At 39.9% G+C, this 12,938-nt stretch overlaps 1 protein-coding gene across 1 annotated transcript; it reads left to right on the forward strand.

Annotated features, from left to right (window-relative positions):
* Nucleotides 1-10,396: 10,396 nt before the first annotated feature.
* On the forward strand, nt 10,397-12,220 carry LOC148521470 (uncharacterized). Its single transcript, XM_088475148.1, has one exon. It carries the CDS (start codon nt 10,397-10,399, stop codon nt 12,218-12,220), a length of 1,824 nt encoding a protein of 607 aa, XP_088331274.1.
* Nucleotides 12,221-12,938: the final 718 nt, after the last annotated feature.

Below are 12,938 nucleotides of genomic sequence, written 5' to 3' on the forward strand. Positions count from 1 at the left end.
CTCTGTTAGCTCATCTTCAACATTGGAGATACGTTGTTCTGCTTCCGTGAAGCGTCGACCATGTTCCTTAAGTTGCGAAACTGCTGACTCTATAGCTTCTTTGAGACCAGCCAGTTTTTTGTCTAGCAAGGGAGAAAGAAGCTCAGATATTTCTTGGACTTTAGCTATTGAGGCGGTACTAAATTGAGTCGAGTTAGAGGCTCCGTCCAGGATATTGTCAGCTTGAGGTGAAGTAGGAGAGTCAGGAGATGAGGATGGGGCTGCATTTTTGTCTTTCCCTTTAGTAGTTTGACCTTTAGGTGCATGCTGTGGTCTAGCCACAAACTTCTCCATGATATAGGGATGTGATGTGCGATTGACTCAAGAGCCACTAGAGGGAGCCCCAAGTGTTCAGGATATATATGACACTGGGTCTGTAAATTAGAGCCTATAGTATGGCTTATGAGCACTATCTTTGGGTCTTGATAATGGACCAGACAAGATTCCAGTATGAGGACACAGCTACACCACCCTGCTCCCTGACATGAGCAGCAAACAGAGAAGGTTGTGAAGGAAGGTAAGCGCTGGCTGCAGCAACTTGTTCAGGTTTCAAAATGGCGGCCGCGGGTGATGTGTGGCCAGCGGGGAGCTTATGGCAGGGGAACTTCAATGAAACGGTGTCCAGGCGTCCCACTTGCTCCTCGGGTCTAGTGATAGCCCGGGTGGCTGTTGCTGGAGGTGAGGAGGGGAGAAATTATGCCCGGCCGTGATCCAAGATGGCGGCCACCGGCAGTGCCGCTTTTCCAACGCGGCTGTACTCCGGTGTTGTTAGGAAGTACAGGGGGCCGGGGAATGCGCCGCTCTTACCCGCGTTATCCTGGAGACCTCAGGGTGGCTATATGTGAGTCAATGAGTCTCTCCAGCGGCGCTATGTTGCGGCTATATGGAGCCGGTTTGGGAGCCCATTAAAAGTGCGGCCAGGTCATTTGGTCCACCCACCGGAAGTCTCATGTTCCTCTCTTTTTGGTGTTTGTTTTTTTTTTTTTTTTTAATTTTTTGTGGTGGTGGTTTTTGTGTTCCTTTTTTTATTTTTTGTGCTTTGTTTTTGGTGGTGGTTTTTGATTGACAAATTTGATTGGTTCGGACTTTTAACAAACCCCGTTAATTGTTGTGCTTGAGCCGGTTACTTGTCTGGTTTGGTTGGCCGGGCTTTTGTCTTCTTCCAAAATCCAATTTTATTCGAAGAATCAAGTAAGTGTGCCAGCCTACTCCATTTTGATTTTGGTTTTTTTGGGATCAACAATCATAAAAAAATTAAATATTTTTATACTAATTTTTATATTTTTTAAAATATTTATTGAAGGTGTTTAACACTCCATTTTGGACTTGAATCAGGTAAGTGTCTATTTATTCAAACCTACACTTATTTATATTTTTGTTTTACATTTTTGATAAAATTTTACTTGGAATATTGTTTATTGATCTATTTTTTAAATGTAAATTTGTACATTTAACAACAATTCATATTGGCGATTTTAAAAATTAAGCATGGTTTTAACACTAAATGTAGTAATATTGGTTTGACCTCAAGAAATCTAATTTTTTTTTTATTCCGTCTAATTTTAAAAACGTACAACAAATATACATGTAGTGATTTCCGAAGATGGCACTGCCCGACCCTGTAATAATATGCACCATTATTATAAAGCTAAGTTTTTTTGCACAAATAATCATAAAACAATTAAAGAACCAATTAAAAATATAAATTTAACCAATTAAAAATATAAATTTAACTTTACAGAGCGATGTTGGACAGCTAATAGTGGCCATGTTGACCCCCACCAACCTTCCTCAGCCTCCTCCTGGGCGTAGGCATAGGAGGCATGCAAGGGCCAAGATATATAGAACATGTGTCACCCTTTTTGGAATGCCTGATGATGTGGTTGTAACCACTTATCACCTGCCTCCAAATATTATCCTAGACACTCTTTCAATAATAAAGAATGATCTAGAAAGTCAGATTAACATTCCTACAGCAATCTCACCACTTACACAGTTGATGGCGGTGTTACATTTCTGTGCCTCAGGGTCCTTCCAAACCACTGTGGGGCTGGTGGGTGGCCTCTCCGAACCCTCATTTTCACGGATCCTGAGGCATGTGCTAGATGCATTTTTCAATCATCTAGAACATTTTATTAGTATGCCTTTGGATATGGAAGCCCTTTATGTGGTAAAGCAGAAGTTTTTTGAAATTGCAGGCTTTCCACACGTCATAGGGGTAGTGGATGGCACTCACATAGCACTTCAGCCCCCTGCATTAAGGGAACAAATGTATAGGAACCAAAAACATTACCATTCCCTAAATGTAATGGTGCTATGTGATGCCTCCCTCCAGATCCTCTCCCTGAATGCAAAATTCCCAGGCTGCAGCCATGATGCGTACGTGATCCAGCATTCAGGGATTTTCCCAAAATTAAGCACACTGCAAGCTGGTGACGTGGATTCTTGGTAAGTAAAAGTCCAGTATGTATTTCTAGAAATAGTGTAAACAGGTTCTCATGGTAAATGTATGTATCTTTTGGTGTCCCATTTCCATCAGGTGACAGTGGATATCCTTGCATGCCCTGACTGCTGACTCCTTAGTTGACTCCCACACAAGGGCCCCAAACTCACTATAGTGCCGCGTTTACTGCCACCAGGCAGGTGGTGGAGCGCTGTATCAGCCTTTTAAAGGGCCGGTTCCGGTGTCTCCATCACTCTGGTGGTGCACTCATGTACTCGCCGGATATGGTTTCTCGCATTGTGGTCCTGTGTGGGATTTTACACAACATTGCAATAAGGAGTCGAGTACCCATGCAGCCAGAGGAGGCCTTGCCAGAGAATGGCCCCACGGAGGAAGGTGTTGTGATGCTGTTAGGGGGGCCAGACGCGATGATATTGTTTCACGTTTTTTTAGGTAGGCATATTTAAATTTTTTTTAAATTAAAATAAAATTTTTCAAAATGTATTTTAATGTGTACCTTTTTCTTTTGTTTTCTTTTCCTACCAACCAAATCACAACACTTTCCAAAACCTGCAAAAAAAATGGAACCCATTGGCAATACCCTGTATGTTTTTGGACAACTAACACATTTTGCACGGATATCCCCCAACATGTTTAGTTAATTTGCCTTTTGTTTTAGTAATTTCTATGTTTCCCAATCAAAAATCTGTTTGTTTTTTACTATAGTTGTTTATGTTTGACTAAGCCAGATGTTTTATTTGGCCAAACCATGAGAACATTTGTTATGTGTGAATCTGTTATGAAATTTTTTTTACCAGTAAAAGCCTGTTGGCAACATGTTTGTTATTTCATAAATGTTTTAAATGAAATACAAATGTTGTTTTTTGTTTGTTTTAAAAAATTGAAAGCCATTTTGAGGTGGATAATGTATGCCAACCCATAATTTAAAAATATACAACATTACTGCAAATGTTCTTAAGGTTTACTAATACATTTTTTAAGTTCTTACACTATGGAAAGGCACCCACCTTTGGTCCAAAAATTTTTTACATGCAGAATTACACCCTTTAATGTGTGGCAAAAAAAGAGGACAAATGTTTGAAATACAAAAACTTTATTTTTTTTAAAGTGTCATAAAAATGTAAAAAATTGAAAACAAACAAACTACACATCCTCCAAACGCCCCACTAATCTTTGTAGGCAGCAGTAGGCCTGCATTAAATAGCCCGAGGTCTCTCTCAGCTTCTCCCGAATTTCTCAGGATGTGGGTTAGATCTGTGGAAAATTAAAAAATTTTGAGGATTAAATACTTCATTAAAATTAGAAACATTTGAACATTACACATTTATTCAATGTACCAAAAAGTGTTTAAACACACTGATGTTACGGTGTGTTTGAAAGTATCAGACACACAACATTATTAATAGGTTCTACTTTTATGTTGTTAAACTAATTTGAAACCCTAACTATGTGGCATAAGCCAAAATCCACTATGATGATGTTACAAATAATGGGAGGTGTATTCTTAAGTCATGATGGCCATATCCTTAAAACACAATGCACGTATTCACTTCTAGAATGTTGTTGATAAACCAAAAATAGAATGTGTTTGTTTGCTATGGAAAACATCACTTTGCCTAAGTACATTAGTACATTTTAAACACAGTGTACAAAACATCAACAAGGGTAGTCTGGTTCCTAGCACCTTGCCAAGTTTGGTGACAAGTTTTTTTACATTGTAAAATTCTAATCCAAATGTAATCATTATTTCCTAAAACTCCAAAACATTTTTAAAAAACCACTAAACCTATATTTTTGTGGTCCACAATAAAAAAAGGGCCAGCCACTAAACATAAGGTAGTAATTCTGAAAAACAGCATTACTGCGCAATGATGTTGAACCCCATACAGCAAATTTTTAAACAAACAAAAAAAGGTCACAAATTTGTACAAATACATGGATAACAACAACACCCAAAAAAAAAAACATACCCTCAGAGTGTGCCGACACAGCAACAGATGGTGCCGGAGATCCTTCGGTTGAGGGTGAATATTCGGGAGTGGTGGGAATGGTTGAAGGGGAAATGGAGCAGGAAAGATCACAGGGAGGGGAGATTTGAGACATTTGGGATGAGTGGGCAGGGGAGGGAGGAAGACTTGGGGAGGATTGGAAGAGGGAGGGAGGGTTACTGGTGGAGTATGGTGGTGGGGAGGGAGGGCTGGGTTGAGGAGATGCAGGTGAGGGCTGCTGGTTTCCACCAGCATGTCTTTGCCTTCTGCGTGCCCTTCTCTGTCTCCACTGGGCTTCTAAAATGTAAACATAAAATCCTAAAATAAAAATATTTTAGAACTTCGGCTACACAATACAAGTACACTTTACACATTCTGGACAATAGGGACAACATACAGGAGGGATTTTTAACAATTACTAAAATAATTGGCATTTTTAACAGTCCACTAATTATTACTTTTAAACAAACGCATACTTACGTCTGCGTATTTGCGCCTGCAAATTCATGAGGAGTGCAGGCGACCAGCGGCGCAGGTCTGACCATCGCCTCTCTAACTGGGCAATATTGCGCCTATACCCCGCTGATCGGAGGGCTCGCCTCACCTCCGCATAGGCCGCCCGCTTTATGCGGTTGGAAATGGGCAGCTCTGCGGACGTAATCCGCCTGTCCAGTATGTTTACCAGGATAAGCAACTGTCTCCTGGTAAAGGCTGCGGCTCTCATGATGGTATTGGCTGATTTTACAGAAAACATGAAATTTACATGGGGTACAAAAAATATGATTGGCTAAAATATTTACACTTATCTCAAAAAAAACACTATTGGCCAATCCTTTAATCATGTGTCCCGAAAAATAAGGTCACATTTGATTGGCTACAACACGCAGTGTGCAATTGCAAACATAAGAGTGCAAATAATCCTAACGCAAAATGCACATGCATTTATAAAGTTAACACAATTAGCAAACGTATATTCACAGTTAATAAACCTTACTTTGTTTTGAAAATTGTGTGAAAATAAAAAATCGGAGAAAACAACCACGAAATGAACAATAAAGTTTATTGACACATGATAAAAAACTCGTTTTAAAGAACAGCAAGAGTTAAACACTTAACCACTTAACTGACGAATTCTTTTTCCAAAAACCGCTCCAAAATTGTCGGTTTCTTTTATGATTGAATTAGGTCAAGAACATAATTTTAAACTTATCCATCACTATTTTATTTGAAAAATTTTTTTTAATTAAAACCCAGTATACCATAAAAATAGCACTTTTTATGTTACACAGTAGTGATGGCCATTGAAAGCTGTACCATTGATGGTTCAACCATCGTTAGAAGCAATCAATTGTTTAGCGATTGGGCAAGATCTGTGTAGACCACAATTGTCGATGTTTCCTAAACATCGATTGATGGCTACCATCGATGGTGCAACATTGATGGCCACCAGCAATGGCAAACCACTTGTTTTCAGTCAGACCATCGATGTTTGCAAACCATTGATGGTTGATTGACAACCCTAAACAGAGGCTCTGCGATATCTATCGAACATATATATATATATATATATATATATGCATATATATATGCATATATATATATATATATAGAACATATATGTATATATATGCATATATATATATATGCATATATATATATGCATATATATATATATATGTGCATATATATATATATATATGCGCATATATATATATATATACATATATATGCACATATATATATATATATATATATATATATATATGCATATATGTTCCAAGTATGAACCGGCACTCGAACTATAATAACGTTTCAGAGCCAGACACGACCCTTTTCTCAAGGCAGGCATTTGTGATATTCAATTACATTATAGACAGCAGACATGATCGCTAATGAATCTTAGCTTTAAGTAGCAGTATGCTTCAAGTGTGCTGGCGCCGACCGGGACAGGCAGGGGGAGGAGTTGGTGCGCACGCGGCGGCCTCTGTCCTCCGCTGATGACGTCACTCCAGAGCTGGTGGGTTGTCATAGTAACAAGCCACTAGATGGGTGTACTGTCTACCCGGTCCGCGCCAGCTACAAGGAGAGGCACAAAAAAGATTATTGTCACAAATATGCAACAAAGTTACTTTACATTCAAAAAATCACCTATACTATTTACTATAAAACATACACATAAACTAACAACATATAACACGGCTCAGGATAGCTCTAATGATGAACTATGGATACGGAATCCTGACATCTCATTGAGTAATCACTCTCTACCAAGGGATATCTCTAAGGCATAGGTATTATCTTTACAGAAAAACATTAAGGGACAATTTCTCATTAAGTCCTGCAGGAAGAATAGTATTTAATTTATGTATCCAGGACGCTTCAAGTCGCAAGAGTTTTTCACCTCTGTTTCCTCCCCTTAATGTAGTAGGGACGTGATCAATTAATATATGTTTTAGAGCAGACAGAGAATGGCCAGCTTGTAAAAAATGTCTCGCCCACTGGCTGTTCAGCCACTTTTTTCGTAATTGCAGATTTGATAGCAGAACGGTGCAAAGCCATCTGTTCTCTCACTGTCCTGATGGTTTTACCCACATAATAGTACCCGCACGGGCACATTATCAAATAGACAACATAGGATTAGGTACAAGTGAGGACATGTTTTATATGGTACATGTGGTCCCGATGAGGATGTTTAAATGTTGATCCTGTCAACATATGTTGACACGTGGTACATTTAGTGCATTTATAGCACCCTGGTGCTTTTACCCGAGTGGTTTGGTCTTCCTGGCTAGATGGAATGAATCCAGTAATGTCCGTGTGGACCACCATGTCCCTAATATTCCTGCCTCTTGTAAAGCAAGCCATCGGTCGTTTGCCTGTGAAACATGGTAAATCCTTATCTGATGTAACTATGGGCCATAATGCCCGTGTGGCCCGTTGAATCACTGGACTGCTAGTTTGATATTCAAGTTTCCAAGGGATGGTGTTACTTTTATCTTTGTTTGAAGGTTGTAATAATGTATCTCTTTGAAATAACAAAACCTCATCTCTTTGCTTCCTAAGAAGAGGTAGCGAATATCCCCTTGTCACAATCTTGTCTATTATTTTTTCTAACTCTTGTTGAGTATGGTGAGGATCACTTGAAATACGTGCAATTCTTAACATTTGTGATTTCGGGAGTCCTCTCACAAGTGATTTAGGATGGCGGCTATTAGCCGCAAGGAGAGTATTGCGATCTGTGGGTTTGGAATAAACCCCTGTTTTGATACGACCCTCTTCAATGGTTACTTGAACATCAAGATAATGTAATGTAGATGTACTACAGTTGTAGGTTAATTTGATAGGTGAATCACGATCATTAATTTGTTGAATCAGCATCTCAAACGCCGTTATACCTCCAGTCCATAACATAAACAAATCGTCTATATACCTCGTGTACATTAGAATGTGTTTACTGATCTCTTCATCAGCGAAAAACATGTCTTGTTCTTCACTAAACATATAGACATTTGCGTAACTCGGGGCTACATTACTGCCCATGGCACAGCCGGACACCTGTTGGTAAAATTTCCCATTATATAGGAAATAGTTGCGTGACAACGTGAGTTCCAGTAACTGTAAAAAAATGGTTTTGTCCAGGATAGTCATCCGGTGTTGTTCTATAAATATTTTCATAGTTTCTATTCCCTTTTTGTGGGGAATAGATGTATACAGACTTGAAACGTCCATCACGCAAATCAGGGTGTCCTGTGGAACCACTGTGACCATTTTTAGTGCCAATAAAAAGGCTGTGGTGTCCTTGATATATGATGGCTGTGCAGACACAAGAGGCTGGAGAATTGTATCTAAAAACATAGAAATAGGCTGGTACAAAGAGTTCTTTGCCGATATTATCGGTCGTCCCGGAGGGGATTGTAAGTTCTTATGTATTTTAGGGACCAAATATATTATTGGCACCACTGGGAACTCTTGTATTAAAGATCGTGTCACCTTATCGCTGATTAGGCCATCGTGTTCTGCTTGTGCTAGAATCTGATCGAGCTCCTTTTTATAATCACCGGTGGGGTCCCTAGCCAGACTCTGATAGGTATTGGTGTCAGCTAGCTGTCTTTTGATTTCGCTCATGTAGTCGCTCACATCCTGGATCACTATCGCGCCCCCCTTGTCAGCGGGGCGGATAATGATGTCTCTGTATGTACTCAGATTGTGTAAAGCTTCTTTTTCTTTTCGTGTTAAATTGTAATGTTGAGTGGTCGATGCCTTGATGTATCTAGAGACAGAGTCATCCCTTAAGCGGTTAAAGGTTTTTAATGAGGTATTGTTAGATTGGGGATCAAACGTAGAGGTGCTGCGTGCTTGCAAAAATGTTGTAAATGGATTGTTAGATTCTGGTAATACCTTAGTTTGAAAAAATTCTTTCAATCTAAGGTTGCGAGAGAACCGATGTAAATCTACCTGCCATGTTAAATCATTATGAACGTTGGTGGGGACAAATGAAAGGCCTTTATTGAGCACGTTGGCCTCAACATCCGTGAGAGTTCTAGAAGACAAATTACATATTAAATTTTCTTTTTGGAGGATGGACCTTTTATTCCTCGCGTTTTGACCCCCCCGGCGGGTGGAAGACCTTTTATAGCGCTCTCCCCTGTTGCCATAGTTGCTGTATCTAAAGGGACTGGTTGTATGTCCCCACTTTCGTCTGAATCGCGGATCGCGAACTCACTGTCGCTATTGGACGTGACGGTTTCAGTGTGTTTATTTTCCCATCTAGCTCTCCACCCTTGACGAGGTTGTCTTGGTTTTGGGAAAGGCTGGGATCTGTTGTCCCCACCTGTTAACCAGCGATATACATGATTATTCTCATAATCATCACAAACCACCTGTTTTTTATTACGTTTAAATTTAATTAATTCATGGCGGTATGTGTCGCTTTGTTTCTGTAATTTTTGTAGTAATTCCGCATTACCCTCACGTTCAAAACTAGGTATGGATATAGCAACTAGAGATTCAATTTTCTCTCTTGTCTTAGCCAGTTCAAGCCCTGCTTCATGGATGACAAGTAACATTAAATCCATGCTACATTTATTCACCACTCCGATCCATTTCCTACAGAAATCAGGATTTTGTCTCCCAATCGTGGGAGCAGTTTTGAACGTGAGGGTAATGCGGAATTACTACAAAAATACCGCTGGTTAACAGGTGGGGACAACAGATCCCAGCCTTCCCCAAAACCAAGACAACGTCGTCAAGGGTGGAGAGTTAGATGGGAAAATAAACACACTAAAACCGTCACGTCCAATAGCGACAGTGAGTTCGCGATCCGCAATTCAGATGAAAGTGGGGACATACAATCAGTCCCTTTAGGTACAGCAACTATGGCAACAGGGGAGAGCGCTATAAAAGGTCTTTGACCCGCCGGGGGGGTCAAAATGCGAGGAATAAAAGGTCCATCCTCCAAAAAGAAAATTTTAAATGCAATTTGTCTTCTAGAACACTCACAGATGTTGAGGTCAACGTGCTCAATAAAGGCCTTTCATTTGTCCCCACCAACGTTCATAATGATTTAACATGGCAGGTAGATTTACATCGGTTCTCTCGCAACCTTAGATTGAAAGAATTTTTTCAAACTAAGGTATTACCAGAATCTAACAATCCATTTACAACATTTTTGCAAGCACGCAGCACCTCTACGTTTGATCCCCAATCTAACAATACCTCATTAAAAACCTTTAACCGCTTAATGGATGACTCTGTCTCTAGATACATCAAGGCATCGACCACTCAACATTACAATTTAACATGAAAAGAAAAAGAAGCTTTACACAATCTGAGTACATACAGAGACATCATTATCCGCCCCGCCGACAAGGGGGGCGCGATAGTGATCCAGGATGTGAGCGACTACATGAGCGAAATCGAAAGACAGCTAGCTGACGCCAATACCTATCAGAGTCTGGCTAGGGACCCCACCGGTGATTATAAAAAGGAGCTTGATCAGATTCTAGCACAAGCAGAACACGATGGCCTAATCAGCGATAAGGTGACACGATCTTTAATACAAGAGTTCCCAGTGGTGCCAATAATATATTTGGTCCCTAAAATACATAAGAACTTACAATCCCCTCCAGGACGACCGATAATATCGGCAAAGAACTCTTTGTATCAGCCTATTTCTATGTTTTTAGATACAATTCTCCAGCCTCTTGTGTCTGCACAGCCATCATATATCAAGGACACCACAGCCTTTTTATTGGCACTAAAAATGGTCACAGTGGTTCCACAGGACACCCTGATTTGCGTGATGGACATTTCAAGTCTGTATACATCTATTCCCCACAACAAGGGAATAGAAACTATGAAAATATTTATAGAACAACACCGGATGACTATCCTGGACAAAACCCTTTTTTTACAGTTACTGGAACTCACGTTGTCACGCAACTATTTTCTATATAATGGGAAATTTTACCAACAGGTGTCCGGCTGTGCCATGGGCAGTAATGTAGCCCCGAGTTACGCAAATGTCTATATGTTTAGTGAAGAACAAGACATGTTTTTCGCTGATGAAGAGATCAGTAAACACATTCTAATGTACACGAGGTATATAGACGATTTGTTTATGTTATGGACTGGTGGTATAACGGCGTTTGAGATGCTGATTCAACAAATTAATGATCGTGATTCACCTATCAAATTGACCTACAACTGTAGTACATCTACATTAAATTATCTTGATGTTCAAGTAACCATTGAAGAGGGTCGTATCAAAACAGGGGTTTATTCCAAACCCACAGATCGCAATACTCTCCTTGCGGCTAATAGCCATCATCCTAAATCACTTGTGAGAGGACTCCCGAAATCACAAATGTTAAGAATTGCACGTATTTCAAGTGATCCTCACCATACTCAACAAGAGTTAGAAAAAATAATAGACAAGTTTGTGACAAGGGGATATTCGCTACCTCTTCTTAGGAAGCAAAGAGATGAGGTTTTGTTATTTCAAAGAGATACATTATTACAACCTTCAAACAAAGATAAAAGTAACACCATCCCTTGGAAACTTGAATATCAAACTAGCAGTCCAGTGATTCAACGGGCCACACGGGCATTATGGCCCATAGTTACATCAGATAAGGATTTACCATGTTTCACAGGCAAACGACCGATGGCTTGCTTTACAAGAGGCAGGAATATTAGGGACATGGTGGTCCACACGGACATTACTGGATTCATTCCATCTAGCCAGGAAGACCAAACCACTCGGGTAAAAGCACCAGGGTGCTATAAATGCACTAAATGTACCACGTGTCAACATATGTTGACAGGATCAACATTTAAACATCCTCATCGGGACCACATGTACCATATAAAACATGTCCTCACTTGTACCTCATCCTATGTTGTCTATTTGATAATGTGCCCGTGCGGGTACTATTATGTGGGTAAAACCATCAGGACATTGAGAGAACGGATGGCTTTGCACCGGTCTGCTATGAAATCTGCAATTACGAAAAAAGTGGCTGAACAGCCAGTGGCGAGACATTTTTTACAAGCTGGCCATTCTCTGTCTGCTCTAAAACATATATTAATTGATCACGTCCCTACTACATTAAGGGGAGGAAACAGAGGTGAAAAACTCTTGCGACTTGAAGCGTCCTGGATACATAAATTAAATACTATTCATCCTGCAGGACTTAATGAGAAATTGTCCCTTAATGTTTTTCTGTAAAGATAATACCTATGCCTTAGACATATCCCTTTGTAGAGAATGATTACTCAATGAGATGTCAGGATTCCGTATCCATAGTTCATCATTAGAGCTATCCTGTGCCTTGTTATATGTTGTTAGTTTATGTGTATGTTTTATAGTAAATAGTATAGGTGATTTTTGCATGTAAAGTAACTTTGTTGCATATTTGTGACAATAATCTTTTTTGTGCCTCTCCTTGTAGCTGGCGCGGACCGGGTAGACAGTACACCCGTCTAGTGGCTTGTTACTATGACAACCCACCAGCTCTGGAGTGACGTCATCAGCGGAGGACAGAGGCCGCCGCGTGCGCACCAACTCCTCCCCCTGCCTGTCCTGGTCGGCGCCAGCACACTTGAAGCATACTGCTACTTAAAGGTAAGATTCATTAGCGATCATGTCTGCTGTCTATAATGTAATTGAATATCACAAATGCCTGCCTTGAGAAAAGGGTCGTGTCTGGCTCTGAAACGTCGGCTATGTGGCATGCATTAAACTTCTTTTGCCTATGATAATAGTCCCGGAGTGCCGCTGATTTTTCGCATGTATATATGCATATATGAATATATGTGCATATATATATATATATGCATATATATATATATATATATATATATATATATATCTGTGTATATATATATATTATTTTATTACGGCCAGGTCCCTTATAAATGTGGGCATTATGGGGGAGGAGGAGCAG

This window comes from Taudactylus pleione, unplaced genomic scaffold (assembly GCF_031769625.1).
Source record: "Taudactylus pleione unplaced genomic scaffold, aTauple2 ptg000162l, whole genome shotgun sequence".
Taxonomy (NCBI): domain Eukaryota; kingdom Metazoa; phylum Chordata; class Amphibia; order Anura; family Myobatrachidae; genus Taudactylus; species Taudactylus pleione.